Genomic DNA, 19,131 nt, shown 5'->3' on the forward strand with positions numbered 1-19,131 from the left:
TTTCCATTTCTTGAGTTCCCTATGCTGTCCTGAGGAAACCCTGCACATTTTTTGTATCTAAAACAGGGATTACAATACCTGTTAGATGAATGTAGGCAAAGACAGAGAAGATTAATGAATCCCTTCTACATTTAAACAGTCAAATACACAACAAAGAGTAAGTGGTGGAGCCACCTTACAGAAAATGAAAGCATTCACTGCACCAGCTCTTTATCACCTATGCAGAGCTCCAGATATGTTCCCTGCTAGGATGAACTTTGCCTCCTCATTTCCATTCTTATGGGGATGTCTCAACTTATAATCATTAATGAACTATCCCTGTCATGGTCAGGTGACTGTGCAGTCTGCATATCATTCAGACCTGCTTTTGGAAACCAGAAGTTACTGAAAATGTCGAGCAGGTATCACAAAGCAGCAGCCGACGGCAATCTGGACCTCTTGAAAGAAGCCACTAGGAAAGACCTCAATACTTCAGATGAAGATGGGATGACACCTACTCTTCTGGCAGCATATCATGGGTATCTAGAAGCTCTGGAAGTCATATGCCGGCGGGGGTAAGTCAACCAGCCTTCATTGCTTAAAGCCTGTGGCTCAAAACTATAATTAGTTCACCGTGTTTCAAATGCCTTGATGACCTCAGACCCAAAAGGCTGGAAATCCCGATCATTTATTTCAATGCATTGCCAAGAATTGTTTATCCTCTTTCACAATGGTTTAGGCCCAGAACCTGTGAGTCTGTATGTGCAGCCGGGGAAGCTGCATCAGCGTCAGTGGGACCGTCTCGTACACGGAGCCTGCAGGGAGTGGTTGGTAGGAGCAGGGTCCTGGGACCTTGACTCACTGTAACGGAGGAGAAGTTGGCCAACTTTTGATGATAGCCTATCTTTGAAACTGAGTCTATAGAGAAATGAATCATTTGAAATATTTTTTGCAAAAAATCTCTTCCATTTGCTTCCAAAGGGCATTTAGTAGACACCTGTGAAGATTTAATGCTTTCCAGAGGCAAGTCACAACTGATAGTTTTGAGACAGTAACATCTTAAATTGTTATTTCTCTGCTTTTTACAGTATTAGCAACTACCATCATGCTAAAAATGATAATACTGTTTCAGAAGCTGTGGTAGGATCCTTGTAAACCAGGGGAAAAAAAAAAAAGAAGATAAAGAAAAGCAAGGTTTTCTACAGATTTATTTTCTAATAGTAATATTTCTGTTTGGTATCATTTAAATGTATTACATGCTTATGATGTATTACTAAAATGGTAATTACCTCCTCACCTTCCGTACTGTCTTGCTTGGAGCCTACCTTTTAAGCTGTAATAAGATCTAACTAAAGAAAATCTGCTCTTCTATAGAGATACAGTTAATAAAATGTTCTTTCTGGGCTGAGATGAAAATTAAGTTAATCTATATTTTCAATCATAATAGTTTAAAGAAGATTGGAGGGAAAAGTTGAATAACTATTTGGATGTATCTGAGTTTTCTTTTATTAAAAATGGAATTGAAAATATGGAATAGGAATAGGTTTCTCATAGATTTGCTTTATAGCTCATTGAGCTCAGGTGTGGCTGTGATAATACAATAAAAAAGACCTTTGAACTGCATGGTTATTGCTATGTCCTCAGGAGAAGCAAAAAAAGATTGACAGTTTTTCAACTCCTGTAATTAAGGCAGCTCCAAGGAAATATCTAGAGCCAATAAAGGTTTGCCCCTGAATACCTAGAAAACAGAAAAACTAGCTAAGGAACAAATAACTAAACTTTTTTTTTTTTTTTTTCAAAATTTGAGTGAAAAATATGTCTTCTAGCATATAAGCTGAAAGAAGTCACAGTAGATGACACAAAGATCAGAATTTCTATGTATTTGTTGTTTAATATATTTCTAACTCTTTTTCTTGGTAGAGGGCAGCTTTGGGACAGTATTGCCCTCAAAATTTTCAAACATAGGAATTCACCTCTATTTTAATCCAAGATTTCTTGACACGATCAGCACACTGTGGCTGCCAGAGATACAGCTGCAGTCTCACTGATTTTCTTGGGAGAAGCTGAATTTTGGAAGATGTTCAATGTGCTCTGTTGTCAGTTAATGTTTTCTTGTGAGAAATTATTTTAATTATTTTTAACAAATTCATCCCTTCCTTGAAGGAGTTTTCTGACAAAGGCACTGAGATATAGGACGGTTTTCTTTACAGTCATTGCAGATTTTAGGACTCTCAAGCTTGCAACACATTCAGCCCTTGGAAAACATAGCAATACTAACAATAAAACCCTTTCATCTTGAAATAGTGTATCTTCCCAAGCATCAAGAGGTGTTTCCTCTGCTTGCTTTGCAGGTACATTAGTAAAGGCAAGACAAAGTAGCAGATCTGCTTTCTTTTGTGTGAGCCTCTTTCTTGGGAAAGCAGAGAAAAGAGGACTATGAGAACTGAAAGTAGATGTCAAACCTTATCCAAAGTCCCACTGAGCTGGGAACAGACACTCTAGTTTGTGAATTGTTTGATTCTCAAAGGCTGGTAGGCTCCGGGGGAAAAAGAGACCACAAACGGCTATGAAGGGACCTAGGGGAGGATGGATCACCCAGCACTCCCAAGGCTCAGGATAATGCATCCTGTTTGCTAATGTGTGAATTAAGGAATCCGGCATGCTCGGCCACAGTTGGGCAGTTCCCCAGGGCAGAGCCACAAAAGCAGAAATATGTACACATGGTTTCCATATGTCTAAGTGGAGAAACTTTGATCCTCAGCTGCCACCTCCTTGTAGAAACACCCGCACCCTCGCAGCCAGGCACGCTCAGACTGGCCGTGGTTTCTCAATGTGAGCAGCTCTGTATCTCAGCTCTGCGGGGACCCCAACCTCACTCTTGCCTGTGGCATTTCAGGCTGAAGGATGTTTCCAGATGTGGCCCTCAACAGAGATGTTAGTGCTTTGCTTCAGAGACACTCAATGCCAGAGATCAATGGCCGAAGGAGATTTTGTGACAGGACGCACCATTTCAGTCATAGTACAGCTGCCATGGAACATATCTCCAAGTCACTGGAATGTTCAAACCCCCAAGAGTGGAAATTCTCCTTGTAAATTTGGCCCCTGGCTCTGACGTTATTAAAGGTTTTGAGCTACTGTGGCTGCCTCAGTTATTGGTTGCAGACAACTCAAGCTCTGTTCGGAACCATTGCTAATGTTGGTCCTGCCAAGTGTGGAATAAAAGATTCAAGCCGATTCTTGCTGGCAGGCAGCAGTTCCGTGTGAAGTCAGTGCAAGAGTTAAAAAGAAAGCAATACTTTTCACTGGCTTTAAATTCAATTGAAAAGATGTGGTATTTTATTTTCAAATGAGCTTCTGCTTTCCAAACACATGAGCAAAAGCAGCTTAAAGAGAACAAAAGAGCTGAAGAAAAACAACAGCATCTATCTGAGCTTAATCTAAAAGCAATGGAGACAAATGCATAATCGAGGCTTTATTCTTAATCATTTACCTATCACCTACCAAAAAAGTTACTGCATGGGCTCATTAAATGCCTATCACTGCAGCCAGCAAAGAATTCTCCTAATATTGCCCCTACATTTGACGTGCAAAAGGGACGAGTCACCAAAAAGCCTCCTTTAAAATATTCCATGCAAAAGCTATTGAAACAGTTTTGCCATTAATTCTGATGAGCATTAAGTCGTAGCCTGAGCCTGCTTCAAACTGTCAGCAGCAAAGCAGCCAGAGCTGCAGCCCCTCACCTGCACACGGGTGGCTGCTTATTTCTGCCCTACTGCAGGAGGCAGGTGAGACCAGCCTGGAGCAAAGCAAGCCCTGCCAGCAGCCTGGCCAGACCCTGGGATGACACAAAGGAAATACCCTGGCTCCGTTATGGGGAGCTGCATATGCAGTTGCACTCCGCCCCAACGAGCTTGCTTAATTCACAGGCAGGCAGGAGAGTTTACACCACACAGGCAGCCAAACTCAGTGCTTGTGTAAGCGGGTGCAGCACCATTCTAGAGGATGAAGCTCAGCTGACTGGTTTTCACTGGGCTGTACTCCTAGCAAAGCTGAGCTAATCCTTTAGTGCCTGTTCAATCCTACTGGAGTGCTATGCTGGGGTACGTCCAACTCACTGTATGTTGTTTTCCTTCTCAGAGGTGATCCGGACAAGTGTGACATCTGGGGGAACACTCCTCTGCACCACGCTGCTGGCAATGGTCACATCCACTGTGTTTCTTTTCTGATCAGCTTCGGTGCCAATATCTTTGCTCTGGACAACGACCTCCGCACGCCCCTGGAGGTGGCCGCCAGCAGAGACCGCAATGAATGTGTCAGTATCCTGGACAAAGCTGCCACCGAGCAGAACATGCTGAACCCAAAGAAGGTCTCCAAACTCAAAGCTCAGGCTCAGAGGAATGTGGAGAAACAAATCAAGGAATGTGAGAAGCGCCAAGAGAAACACCAGTATGAAATGAACCGGAATTATATGAAAGAAAAAGTTGGCACAGTAAACTCTTCTGGAGGGACGCACTCCAGAGTAAAGTTGCCTAGTCTCTTTGCTTCAAACACAGTAAGTTCTTTCTCCAAAAATCTGAAAGATACCTTCAAATTGAAGGCAAAAAAGACAGCTGACAGCACAAGAAGCCAGGAAACACAAAGCAATGATGAAGAGCATGGTATGGGTAGGAGAACTGTGATGCATTTGTTCGATGAGAAAGAGGAGGATGAATTACTGAATGACCTTGGAGAGAAAAACTTCTCTGATAATGACAGTCAGCTCTCCATTTTCCAGCGGCCAGGTCTCGGCAAGATTGTATTTGGAAGAAATTTGGCTGCAAATGTAGATCCTGGAACTGTGTCTTCTGATAAAGAAGGTATAAGCTTTAAAATGTCCAGTGAGCTCTTTCACTATGAAAATGCTGAGAACGGCAAGGAAGATGATGCTGAAAATGGTCCCGATATCCCTTGGCATGAGGAAGAAGTCATTTGGGATGACGGGGAAGCAGACAACACGCCCCTTGAGGTATTTCTGGCATCACAGATGCTGGATGAGTTTCTTCCAGTCTTCATGAGGGAAAAAATTGATTTAGATGCCTTGATGCTATGTTCTGATCAAGATCTACAGAGCATTCAGATGGAGCTTGGGCCAAGAAAGAAAGTCCTGAATGCTGTGAACAAAAGAAAAGAGGCGTTCAAGAACCCTGGAAAGGCTGTAGATACTCGCTTATAAATTAACATACCTGTTGCTGTAACTTGCACACTGATTCATTTTCTTTTCCTCTTTCCAAAGAGCAGGCAAATCTTTTTGGATGTCCGCTAAAGCAAAAGGCAGAGAGGCTACCAATTGCTTTAGAAAGTACAGCAAGGACAAAGATTTTTCTCTCTGGATAGAGGGCTGTGGTGAACAGAATATTAATTCAAGCATATTCTGCCAAAAAGAATGTGAAGGTAAAAACAAAAGCTATAGATTTAAAGATTTTTCTCCCCAAACTGCTCATGGGGATTGGATTTTTTTTGGTCTGAATAACTTAAAATATTAGTGAAGGCCAGCCACAGTGAATTCCTTAATAAAGCCCTTCCTTTCTTCTCCAAAACCACAACACAAAGAGTATTCTCAAAGCTTGAGAGCTTTGAGTTTTCTCCATTCGCTTCTGTCAGATTGCTACAAACCACTCTTCCTGGCGCTGATGATATGTTAGAAATAGCACCTGAATCTTGATTTCAGCTGTGGTTTATTGACTTTAATAACCTCTGAAAAAATGTAAATAAGACTAATTTACAGCAAGTTGTGTGTTCTTGTCAGTGAAGTGTTTTGCTACTGTATTGATATTAATTTAAAAATACATGAAGTTATCTCACCGAGATGTTCAGTGAGAGTTCTACATTCTTTTGTCTTGTCTCATTAAACTGGACCCAGTTGCCAGTACCCATGGTGTCCTAATGGGCATCGAGACTGCAATACTTTTACCTACAAGATGCTGAGGTTTTATTTTCAACATTTCTGATCTGTTTTGTTACATCTTCAGCTTGGCTCCTCCAGGGTGCATTGTCCATACAAAGTCCCAGAAACCAGGATCCTTATCACACACAGCATTTTCTGTTGGTTGCTGTCAGCCTTAGCCTGAAAACTGCATGTAACTGGGGACACACACACTTAGCTCATGAAAAGAGAGAGAAATTGAGACTGCTGCTGTGGAGGCTCCTGTTCTGTACAGTCTGACTGGAGGCATTCACAGCAGGGTTCCCTTCATCTCTCTCGGGCCTGTTCCCTTGGGAAGCCAGCACCATCTGACATGAATTAATCACTCCTGTTGAGTTTTATGATCTAATAAGGTGTTTGTAGCAGCCACGCTCTGGCTAAGATCACAGATTTTAGATGCACATTTATTAGCAGATCATCTATCTTTCAATATCTTTTTGCAGCTTTCCATCAGTCAGCTATGATTTTTCCCTTAGGGATATACTGCATTTTTGGACATTAATCTGAGTTAATGATCTATTTTTTCATGCTTCCTTCTTTCCAGATCTTCTTGTCACTTTAATTTGCATATTATAGTTCCTTTTCTTGGCTGGACTTTACACTGCGTTCTTCCCTCCTTGGATTCCTGTACTTCAGCAGGTTGACATTTTCTTCTACTAAGCAGTTACATCAAAGTCCTGTTTTGTGCAACCTTAAATAATTGCTGTGCTCAGCACAGTAATTAAATCAGACAGCATCTCCCCCAGACTCTTTGTTATTAACCTGCTGAGTTGTTTTCATTTTGGCTAAGGAACTCCCAACTGTTTAACAAAGCAAGAAGGTACTGATGAATCTCACATATTTGAAGGCTGATGAGTGGATTTTGAAGGGTCAAATCCTACAATTCCCAATCACATAACTGATGTAAAAGTGCAGGGCACTTTGCTTGTCTAGGTCTGTAATCCTCCTTCCCCATCCTGGCGAAGCAGATGATTCCCATTCCTCCTAGCAGCCGCAGAAGCGGTGAGCCCAGCCTCATCACTCCCCCTATCTTTCCCCCCCTGCAGCTGCAGTTGCTGAATTCTACCACCCTTAACATAAAGGGTTGAGACTAGGTCTATGCTGCTCTCGTGACTTCCCCCTAGTGCAAAGTGGTGATCATATTGGACCATTTCAGGCCAGATTTTAAATAACTGGGTTAGACCCACTTATCCAGGAAACACTTTCAAATATTCTGCTAAACAAGCAAGTGCCTGTCACTGATGGGAGCCAAACGTAGGTAGGAAAGAAGGGACCTGGAGACATCACACCTTCGGGAGAATCAGGCCCCAAATGTCTCTGAATTGCACCAAGAATCTGCCTCTTCGCACACGCATCTGTAAATCGGACTGACTGCTGCAGCCTGACAACCAGAGATAGTGACAGGGACTATCTGCACATAGATGGATTGACTCAGGAGACACAAGCACCCACTGTACGTCCCTGGGTACTCGCAGTGATTCTGTGGAGCTGTCAGATACAGCACAGGATCTATAGGAACCTTTTGTCCTTCTGGAGCTGCATCTAAATACTGATTAAGAAGCCTCACAGCATCCCACATGACACTTATTTTTATGCAACTGAATCAACCCCAATATATATACCCTTTTAAAATAAATTTAAAAAAAAAACAAACAAAAATACATGCAATAGTGCTAGTCCTTTTCTCACAGGGTGGTCCTGGAAATTGGCCTGTAGTACAAAGCAGTCATGTGGAACAATTGAGGGAAAGATAATAAAAGGGAATGCTCATATTTCAGTTTTTTCCACTCATGTGTTTCGCTGTTCTCCAACTTTTTTCACCAACTTCGTTTCTTTTATAATTTGAAAGTATTTAAACTAGTGAATCCTAGATCTAACTCCTTAGTAACATTTATATAGCGCAGTTCAGTTGGAGAGACTGTCTCACATGTGTGATCTTATAGCCCAATCCAAACTCAAATCATAAAACCATAGAATCTCACATGATTACAGCCCTGCCAACTACAAGATTTTCCTTCCTTAAGGATTTAATACCCTGCACTGGAGAGATATCAAGAGGAAGGAATGTGCAGCACTGGACAACTGCAAAGCTGAGTATCAAAGTGGAGCAGTGCAGTCTCAGTTCATTTTCTCTTTTACATTCAGTGATCACATTTACTGGGAGAGTAGTCACTGTGACAACTTGAATACTTTCTTCCTCATCTTCAAAAGAAAAAAACAACCAAAAACCAACCCCAAAACAAAAGTAACAGACAACAAAATGAAAGTCAAAGAAAAACAGCAGTATCTATTTAATTTTAACAAATGCAAGTTACACAATTTCTTCAAAGTCTGTTTTGTAAGAGAAGGAAACATGGAAATTAAGGCTATTATTTCCTCTCAAAAAAATCTACAGACAGCATCCAAGCAACTCCCATTGTAATTGAATCGAATCCTCTTGATGAATTCCAAGGTACAACGCTGAAGCCAGGCTCCGAGAACCTCCTATTGCCAAGCTGAGAACACTGTTTTCAGCACCAGTTTTTTGGACTGGTTCCGTCCACTTTTAAAGTGCATAGTCTGTACAAGAGTACATGTGAAAATAAGCTGTATTTGTCTTCTTCCCAAACACTATGTCTCCCTTCAAACTACAACCTTGTTTTACACAGGCATAGAATTGGGATAATATTGTCATAAATAGTGCAAGCTTCCATACAGTTCTTGAATTACGGACCATCAATAGCTGTCACGTTTGTCTCAAGCTAGTGGAGTTCTCTATCGCTGAAGTAACAGGGTAAGTCAACACATACATTTCAGAACACTTGAGAAATGACATAAAAAAGTGTAAAAACAGAAGGGTAATTTTGCTACAATTAAACAATGCAAAAGCTAATACAGAAATTTCTGTTCATGTTTCTGCTGATATAAACAAGATCAATGGAGTTAGATTTCTATCCACACATCCTTTGGCCCTGTTCACTTACTGGTCTGGTAGACTTCCATGCTAAAACTGTGCAAATTACACACTCTGCCACTTACTCTTTCCAACTAGTTTACACCAGGCTTATAGTTTGGGGTATTATTTACATCACACCTGCACTGTACTCATTAACCTCTTCTATACTTACTCATGCACCATCAAAGACTTTAACACTAACTGCTTCTGAACCTCCTTCCTGTTGCTCCGTTGTATTCTACCAGCATCATTATAAAATTACCATGTCATTTAATCCTTCCACAGAATTATCATGCACTTAACAGCCTGCAAGAAATACTATGTAAGCAGAAACAAAATTTCATAAGGCACAACTTTAGCCTGAGATAGGAATTTGTTTCCAGGGCAACAGCTATTTTTCAGCAGATGCTCAATCTTTTGTAAGGCAGTTGCATAACAGCACAAAACTGGAACTCTTCCTTATGTAGAGCATCACTGGGTTCCTCCGCCAAGAGAGGATCATAGAAATTCCTGCCCCAGCTAATACCCGCTGGGATAAAAGAACAATTACCAATTGATGCATAGGACAGCCAAGCTGAAACTATTTGCCTGAATACTTGAAGTTTATCCTACTGAAATCAGTTTGCACAGTTCCAACCTTTAAGAAGCTTAGAAAACGACCTTACAAACACCATAGACTAATAACAAAATCTCCCCACAGAATATACATAAAAGTTAAATCAAAACACATTTTAGTGTTCACATTTTGGATGACTCCTGGCAATATAAAGATGGCAATATTCCACCCAGGAATGTACTAAGGGAGGTACTGAGTACAGTTTCGTCCCAGTTAAGATCTATATAACATTAGCTCTGATTTTTTGCACTCTAAGTGCACTCTTTCTGACCCAGGTCTTTTATAAAAAGAGACAGAAGTCTAACCGTATGGAGGCATCATCTTTTACACAAACTCTCACTCAGGAGTGCACTCTTACATGAAAATCCATTTGGTCTGAGGGGAGGAAAGGGGGATTGTGAGGGCTGAAAGTAAGGATGGTGACCTCCAGACCCCAGTCCAAGTTGAAAGGGAAGGGGTGTCCAGGAGTCAGGGGTGGGCTGTGTTCTCAGGGGAGACTAGGTTACCGTCAGTGCAGCACTGAGACCCATAGTTGCATTTAAAGTACCATCACAGGTAAAGATGATGCCAAACGGATGTATTTTACTCCAGTATGAATTACCTCTCTAAAAACATGAAATCTACCCACAGAGTTCTGCTACATTAATAATTAGGGAGGAAAGGCATTGATTCCAGAATTGTACCAAAATAAGTAAAATTACCCCTGTTAGCATCACCACAAACACCTAATACTTGCCATTACATGAGACAGCTGCAGTAACACTAATAAATGTATCTAATACTTGCCCTTAGAAAAGTGCGGAAGTTAGTCTATTGCTGAAATTTTACTTTTCATTCTTGAACATTCTAGAAGGGTCACATTCAGATAGGATTGGTGCCTTTCTTGTTAACAAAAAATCCAAGGAAACTAAGTGCAAACAATTTTCTTGGCCTCATTGGCTATGTAGACTTCTCTTTAGTTACCAGCTGACCATGAGTCATAAACAAATTTTGCTGCTACTGTATCTTCAACCGCCATCCCTGAAAGAGAATTAAAGTCATCTTCAAACAGTTTTTCAGCTGTACAAAACAATTTAGCTTCAGAAGGGAACAGGAGGACTCAGGAAATGATCTAACTGGACAGGAACAGAAGTCACTCCCCATCCCAAACACCTGTAGTGTTAAATTCAAAGTTTATAGCCATCATGCAACTGTTAGGTGTGCTCTATGAAGTTAATATAATAGCGTGAATCTTATTTTCAATGTTCTTATCACAGCTTGGCCCTTTTGGACCTCCTTCCCCCAAACATCAACTTCAGTCTCACAGTACAATACCACATTGTTTGTAGGTCAGACAGACTCTGGGGACATAATAGCAGGGCGTTTGGGTTGGAGCTGCATTAATAAACACTGCAGTCATGTGTTGAACAATTGTGAAATGGAAAACATACTTCTTCCTATTGTCTGCTTGCTTTCCTATCACTTTTCATTACATCAGCACTGCTAGATAAATAAAAAGGGAACTAAAAAGGGAAAATGCAAATCACATTCTAATTTCTTCTGGGCAGTGCATTGCCACAGCAGTTTCGAAGACACTAGCAGCTTTCCCACGCATGGGGGACCTATCAAACAACAAGGCATTGTTTTCTGTCGGACTTGTACACAGGAGGGGTTGTTCTTACCCAGTGATTTAAACACTGTTGTTTTCTCAGGCAGGGCTGGTTTCGTACCCTTCACTACCTCTCCCAGTTCAGCAAAAATCTCTGCCTGTAAAACAAATACATATTTATAAAAGAACATAATAACCATATGCATTGAGAGAAAAAACTTTTTTTCTGAATGACTTCAAAAGAAAGAACTCCTCCAGTTCTGCTATCCCAGAACTGATTCCTTTCCATGGCGAAGCAGAAGTATTCAGACAAATAATACAGAAACCGGACAGAAAACACAGAGGTGTGGAATGGTTTTCACAGAAAAATAGCTGACAGACTTTCGTCAGTAAGTCTTTTTTACAGTGGACAGCTTGTTACTTATCCATCAAAACACATGGGGTTCCACACACCTTACCATATCTGGACCTCTTATGTTAAATCTCAAAAGTGGAAACCATATTTGTTCTGCAAAAACATTAAAAGAAAAACTCCGTTAAACCTAAAAGAGTCCCGGCCATCAAATTTCTGCAGATCACTGTCTGCTTGGCTTCTGTAGTCTATTCTCAAGAGGTCTGATGTGTGTCAATCACACTAAAATATAATGGGAAGAAAGTTACAGGTTTTAATAAACAGATTTGAAAAATATTTAACATAACTACCAAACATTGCAGGAAATGTAGGTCTTTCACAACCGATACTTTGCTACTGTACACAAAGGCCAATGCTGAAAACATGCTACTGTGATATGGCACCATGTAATCGTTGACACAGTGATTGCACTGTTTTGGCATAGACATATAGGAGTCTCAGTCTGAAACCAGTTTATCTTTCAGCCTGTACCTGGAAAGTGTTAACAACTACCTCTGATACTTTAAAGAGTTTCAGTGCAGCACATCATCAGTACCAACTTATTTCAAATACAAGCCAATTGCGACAAAAATAATGTCTGTAATTTAAGAAAGTCTTACCCCTGATAATATAACATCTCCAGATTCTGTAAGAGCAGCCTCTCTGGAATCCACATACAGAACAGAATTCTTCATCAGTTCATCGTCCAGTTCTCTCCAGTCTGGTCTGCTCGCTCCAACAGCTAAGACAGCAAAACTAATGAACTTGGGAGGAATGTTTAAAACAAATTCAAACCACATGTTGTTCAAGAGATGTGTGAAGTAACAATAGATGTTATTGTGGAAACGTAATATACAAACAATCTGATGTTAGCACTGGAGACATGATGATTGATAAAACACAAGAAAAAATCAACTTTGATCATTTGGTGATGCAGCTCAGGGAAGGTAAGACTATAACTCTTTTGCAGACAAAGAGTAACCTGTTTCTGTGACTGCCAAATTAATAGAGTTTCGTTGCTTTTTATTTTTTAAACACAGTTAACTAACACCTAATAAAGCTCCTTCAAAACATTCAATATTTGATTTGTCAGTAGAATATCCTTGTCAGCAGATTATGGGTAGCTGAGGCATAAGAAAATCATCTCCCTTTGTCCATTACCTCCTGTACTCTTGTCTTTCATCAGATCATTACTAAACTCCCTGAATTTTATAGTCCTTTCATTTGATCCAAACTGTTATGTGTCTATAGAGAAAAATAAGATTTGAAGAATCCTTCAGTTATCCTGAACAAATAAGAACCAAAGTATTGTGCAGTAAAGACTTGCATGTGCAGATGGAGAGTTCAATGTTACTACTTAGGATTTAAACCCATAGCCTTCTAGTATTTCCTTGTAACTTCATAAGCAGTGCAAGTGGAGCAGATTATGGCTTTCACATATTAGGAGAAACTGAAAATTAATCAAGGAGTTTAACTTTTTAAAATATAGCAAGACCACTACCAGCTTGCTATGGGCTAAACAGTTATATTGTAGTCAAATGTTTTTTAAAAGTGTCCAACTGTTATGTAATAATAAATTCCATGTTGCTTGAATGCCTCTTCAAACAGCATGTATGCCTCAGTGAAGAGAAAGAAAAAAAAAGAATTAAAGAAGTGAGAGGGATGTCTGCGTACGTGTCACCTCTGCGACTGTAAACCTTAGCTGATTTTGGTTGTTCTCTGGCTTCCATGCCATGACATAACACAGACAACACCATTCAATGACAAAGGACTAAACTGAGTTTGAAAAATTGGTAAGATGCTGCTGGAATGTGGGACTTTTCTTTAAGTTATTCCCTTTGACAAGTTGCTTTTGTCTTATTACCATGCCATTTGGAAAGTGCACAAAGTCATCTGAACCAGGCCCACAATTAATAAAATAAAAAACTGTGGGCATATCCAGAGACTCCAAACAATAGTGTGGCAACATCATTACAAGTCGGAAAAAAAAAAAAAGCCCTCCAAACCTCACCATAATTAGAGGTCAAACTGTGACATTCTTAACTCGGTTATTGCATCTTTTTAACTCAAGTAAAAAAATATAATTTAAAAGACAATGATCAGCCCAAAAAGGAACAAATAGAGTAGCTTACAAAATAAGGTGAAGAAAATATAACAACTACTAGGGAAACAGTAGAATGAGCAGGAATCACTTCAGAACTAATGTACTCATACAGGTTATTTAAATGGAGAGCAAGGTGAGCATCAAACGCCAACACAGTAGCAAAGATGATGCACCACTAGGGAGAAAAGCTTATCCCACACTCTGGCAAACATCCAGTGCTGTACCATGCAGGAGTTCTGGCTCTAGACAACAAGGAAGACACAACTGAAAAGTGGTCCTCACTAAAGGGGAAAAGTCAACATAGAAAGAACATTCATTCTGAGAAGCACAGAGTATTGCTTTTCAACAGTCCTTGATGCTAAACAATGCAATAATAAATATATCCTTTAAATGATGAGAACATAGCATACCATTGATATGGGCACCTGGTTTCACCCAGTCTCCAAATAAAATTGGTGTTGTTGCCATAGTGACTGTTACAATCACATCAGCCCCACTAACTGCCTCTTGAGCAGAAGAGCAGACCTGCACTGGGCCAGTAACTGAATCAGCAAATTTCACCGCTTTCTCTTTGGTGCGATTCCATATCCTGACCTTCAAGGAAAAAAGACAAACAGATTAACTTGGAGAATTTCTCCTTGCTGAAACAGAACATTGTTTCAGTTTTCAGTAGGTAATTACACACACCCTAAACAGAGGTGGTTTTTTTTCCCTTTAATGTTCTCCTCATACAAGTGCCTACATGTCCTGTGTGTGCAGCTGCATCTGAATGACTGTTCTGTGATGCCAGAATAAAAGTTCCTTGTAGAGCTGTATTTATAAATTACATATATTTCCAATAAATATATTTAAGAGAAAGTCACAGAAAGCTCATCCAAGTATGGCATACACAGTAAGATTTTCTCATACAGAGAGAAAAACCCATTTGAAACTTGACTTTGCTTCCAACTTTTTTTTTTTTAAAGACTAACATTTGAGAAAGAAAACAACATTCTCCAGTTGTTCAAAGTATTCTTGGGTTCTGTATAAACAGAATCCAAATTTGATTAATCCCTTAACTTCACTTGCTGTAGTATGGTTTATTCATATTAAGTGCTTCTGAAACACAATAGAGAAGAATAGATGTATCCTGTTAAGATGTGTCCATTACCTCTTTAAACGTGAACAGCTCGGTGAAGATATCATAATGGCTATATGCTTGAACACCAGCTCCCAAAATGCACAGCACTTCTGCAAAAGCTGGCATTAACAACTAAACAGTATCAAATACAAAAAAGCATATGTAAAGAAAACATGTTAACAGATATGACAAATACATATCAAAATACTACAAAAACAAGCAGTATCCTTAGTCCCTCCAAACAAAAAGATGGTTTCATGCAAAAGCTAGTAATGATTCACGTAATTATAAAACAATAGTCGATTACCACTATATATATACACACACACTTTTTTAAATGCAAAAGCTAGCGTCAATAGCACCAAAGTACATCTTAGCTCGACTTCAGTTTCAAGTTGTCCAACTCGTGAAATTCAGACTTAACATGCAACAGCATGAGCCAATGCAAATTCTGAGGCCTCAGCACACTAATATTAGCATAATGTATTACACCTAGGTGACTAATTAAGTGTAAAACTATAGTGTTGATGTTCTGCACCAGCTGAGAACAGGGCTCATAATACCAAAAGCTACCAGTACTGAAAGTGGTAGCTGTGTGGGTAAAGTGCCCCTGGAACCCCCAAACTAGCCTTTTTCAATTCAAAGAAGCCATAAAAATCATACCACAGGCATATCTTGGCATTGTAAGAGCCATGATAGGTATGCATCAGGCATCGTAAAAATAGGGCTAGAGCTGAGGAACAAACATTAAAAATCAGTTTTATGGCAGCTTTTGGTTTTCTGGTTTAGTTCTTGTCTGTGATTCACCAGTACTTGGCAAATGGGAAGAGAGGGCTGCTGGAGTCCAGCCCTAAACTATACTGTGTCTTGTTTATGCATTTGCTGCAGCCACTCGCTTCTGTATAAAAAGCTTTAGAATTTCTAGGCTCTCAACACTTACTCTGCTGCAAATAAATTGAAAAAAATCTCATTGATCCCATTTTTCAGTAGCAAGAACTCTTTTTAACGTTCCTTTCAAAGACTGTGAAGCACTTATTTCAAAGGTTCCTAACACAAAAGCATGGGTCTTTGAAAGGCAAATGCCATAAAGAGGACAAGATGGCAACTATGACCTAAACTCAAGCACTCCTGAAAATTTCCCCAAAACAGCAGACGACAATGAAGTATCTGATCTTGAAGTCCCTTCAGCAGCCAAGCTCCTTTGAGGCCAGCAGAGCCTTGACTGTATAAAAACAGTCAGAACTGCTCAAGTACAGAATGGCTGAGATGAATAAGGTCCTATAACCTCATGTCCAAGGAATCCATTGTAAATTGTTCTGTCCCTTGGACCAGGGGAAGCTCTTGGGGACAGGTTCTTCACTCCAATTTTATGTCAGTTTAGCTCTATTGCCATGGATAGAGTCATGCTGGCATGAAGACTGCCATTAATGAAGTGGCGAGATCAGCCTTCACTCTGATGCAAAGCTGATGGCTGAAGAACAGAAGTATTTTTCAACTCTGGCCCTCTTTCTTATTGCCTCATCCTTTGAGGTAAAGACTAAAACCCTGCTGTGCAACAGACTTCCCACTGTCACCAGCCCAGTCAAATATAGTTTTAAAAAAGAATTAAAAACCAACAATTTCCTACTGAAATTGAAACTATGTAAAGCAACATACAGCAAGATATACCTCACCTGTCTTCAGAAACTCAGGTTTATCACTGTAGTGAGGGATAGTCATCTGGACATTTTCCAGTGACAACAGAGAAACTGACAGACAGACACCTCAGTACAAGTCACCTATCTATCCCGGGCATCATCTATCTTAAGATGATTCATATTGCCCCCTGGAAACACGCCTTTTTCCTTTCTCCATATTCAGTGTAACCCACCTGTCCTGGCTTGACAGTGGAAACAAAACTGTCTAAACAAAACTGAATTGATCACCACAGCTGCATCACCCAAAGCTGTAAAGGAGCATGTTCAGATAAGCACGAAAGAAAGAAAATGACAGAGGAAGACATCTCAGTAAATTCCCAGAAGAGCATGCAGAACGAGCCACAAAAACAGAGCTCAGATTCTTTCTCCAATCACAAAGTGTTAAAGCCAGACATGACCCACTCACTCAGAACACTGCACCTTTAGGCTTTCCCTGATGACACATCTAGTTTAAAGCTGTATTTGATGAAAATTCGCATGCACTGAAAGCCGTTTACATCATTCCCTCTACTTATTTTATATTGAACACCCCTAACTGATTCTGTCCCAACTTAGGAAACAGAAGACGCACCTTAGTAGCGATTGCAGAAACTGCAGCTGTTCGTTTTGCTGTAATGACACTGCCATCTAGGACCTTTTTTTAAAAAAAATTGAAACAGATTGAAATGAACACTGAAAGCTTGAGTAAATACAATTTACCATTTGTGATATTACAGGGCACAGATAAAAATATCAATCTCAGTAATTAGTATTTAGCAACCACAAACAATATAAAAATCGCATGTTTAAACTGGGCAGATTCTGTCTATTCCAGTTTCATGCCATTCTACAAGTGCAAACAGAGTGAAAACTGGTCAGAGCTGAGCCACCCATAACTCACACTGCTCTTCGGGCACCGCACCTCCCTGTCTCTCCAACACAGGGAATAGATCAATATAACCACAATACTCTGCACCTCACTAACACCAGGGACCAGTGCAAGCTGGCAGTGGCTCATGAGTCTGTGCTGCCTTGGTCTGTACAAAGGATGGTGGGGAACCATGGAATTCCTTTAATGGTTATCACACAGTGTGGCACTCCTCCTTCAGTGTGTGCTAACCACTGTGTACAAACGAACTAAGGGGTTTAAAAAGCTGACGTGTTTCCTGATACAGTTTAGGAATAAGAGCCTAATACAGTTTTCTTGACCAGTTTCAGCTCTTTAATGATCATTATTACTAAAGTGTAATGAAAATGGTCAATATTCTTTGGAAATTCTTAAGTTTTTAAAACAAGCAAACAACAACAACAAAAAAAATCAGACTGAATACCATTCCCTGTTATATTAATTATAAATCTCTTTAGATTTAACTTAAGATGGTTCCAGATCATTTCTTTATTCAGCAAAGGGCTTCCTTCCTCTCAAATGCAAGGTAGGCTTTTCCTGATCATAGCTCTCTTCCAGTCAACCTGTGAGCTAACAGATTCCCTTCACATCACAAGTAGCAGTAAAGAGTAGACAGAGTGCATTTTAACTCATATGAAAGATACAATACTTTAGGCCAAATCTCATTCAGCAAAAACACATTTTCATTGATGATGCAGGTAAACTCAGACCAGTTTACCTCCATCTTCTAAGAATCAGAAGGGAGAACTGACAGAACACAGACAGAGAAGAATGCAGAAACATGCAAGAAACTCACAGCTTTTAAAGAACCATTTCTGGGGTCAAATAAGAGGACAGTTGCTTGGTGAGAAGGGACAGAGGAATCCTTCTTGTGCTCATAGAAAGTCACCAACTTGGTTGTCAGAGCATCGTCTGCAGGACTGTAAGCAGGCATGACCCCTAGGAACCTTGTAAGAGAATTACTTACATTATTTACGTACCTTCAGCACAGGAGCCTACAGCCACCGGAGCAGGTAACATCCAGCGGCTACTGACTAGTTAATCAGTAACTCGGTACTAACGACCTTATTTGATGCTCCAATTCCTTCCACCCCCCGTTGCCTCCATCCCCGTTCCTCGCTCCGGAGGACCCGCACCTCCTCCCGCCGGCGGGCGCGGCGACACCCCCGCACCGTCCCGGCCCGGGGCTCCGCCGCGCCGCCCCCTCGCAGCGCCCACCCCAGGCAGGGGACCCCGCCGCCCGCCCGCCTCACCCTCCGTGCCGGTGCACCGGCACCACGGTGCGCACGGGCTGCACGACGCCTCCCGCCGAGAAGTTGGCCAGGGCGGCCTCCAGCGCCGGCAGCAGGAGGCTGGCGCGGTGCAGGTGCTTCTCCACCTCCTCGGCGCCGATGAAGACGGGCGGAGCCGAGCCCATGGCGAGCACCTGCTGGACAAGAGGGGACTACAACACCGCGCACCCCCTGCACCGCCGCTAAGTACTCGGCGGGCGCCTCCGCCCCCTGGCCCGGCCCCGCTGCCGGCCCAGCCCCGCCCCACGGCCCGCCCCGCGGGTCACCGGCTCCCGCCCCGCGCCGCGCTGCCCTCACGGACGGGGCGGACACCCGGGGCCGCGCCGCGGCTCGAGGCGAGCTCTGACGCCCCGGGAACAGCTGCGACCCCTCAGGTACCGCGAGTCACCGCCGCCGCCGCCTCTCCTCAGGGACTGCCACGGGGAAAGGTGGCTGCGAACGCCGCGAAACGGGTCGGCCATGATTTGTTTACGGTCCGCCATGGCCCGGAGGCACACCGGGACTCCCGCCCCCGAGGGGCGGGACGGCTCCCCCGGTGCCCGGTGCGCATGCGCGCAGCCG

At 41.6% G+C, this 19,131-nt stretch overlaps 2 protein-coding genes across 2 annotated transcripts; one reads left to right on the top strand and one right to left on the bottom strand.

The window, feature by feature from the left end:
• The first annotated feature begins 390 nt into the window (after nt 1–390).
• On the top strand, nt 391–5,191 carry ANKS4B (ankyrin repeat and sterile alpha motif domain containing 4B). The gene is made up of 2 exons (XM_009985575.2): nt 391–554; nt 4,117–5,191. The coding sequence occupies exons 1-2, from the start codon at nt 391–393 to the stop codon at nt 5,189–5,191; spliced, it is 1,239 nt and encodes a 412-aa protein (XP_009983877.1).
• Nucleotides 5,192–10,180: 4,989 nt separating this feature from the next.
• CRYM (crystallin mu) lies at nt 10,181–18,695 on the bottom strand. Its single transcript, XM_086622118.1, has 8 exons — nt 18,532–18,695; nt 18,075–18,225; nt 16,964–17,026; nt 14,726–14,827; nt 13,986–14,169; nt 12,092–12,213; nt 11,154–11,238; nt 10,181–10,512 (listed from the first exon to the last, which is right to left on the bottom strand). Exons 1-8 carry the CDS (start codon nt 18,693–18,695, stop codon nt 10,448–10,450), a joined length of 936 nt encoding a protein of 311 aa, XP_086478244.1. The 3' UTR covers nt 10,181–10,447.
• Between the last annotated feature and the right edge of the window lie 436 nt (nt 18,696–19,131).

This window comes from Tauraco erythrolophus, chromosome 17, assembly GCF_009769465.1.
Source record: "Tauraco erythrolophus isolate bTauEry1 chromosome 17, bTauEry1.pri, whole genome shotgun sequence".
Lineage (NCBI taxonomy): Eukaryota > Metazoa > Chordata > Aves > Musophagiformes > Musophagidae > Tauraco > Tauraco erythrolophus.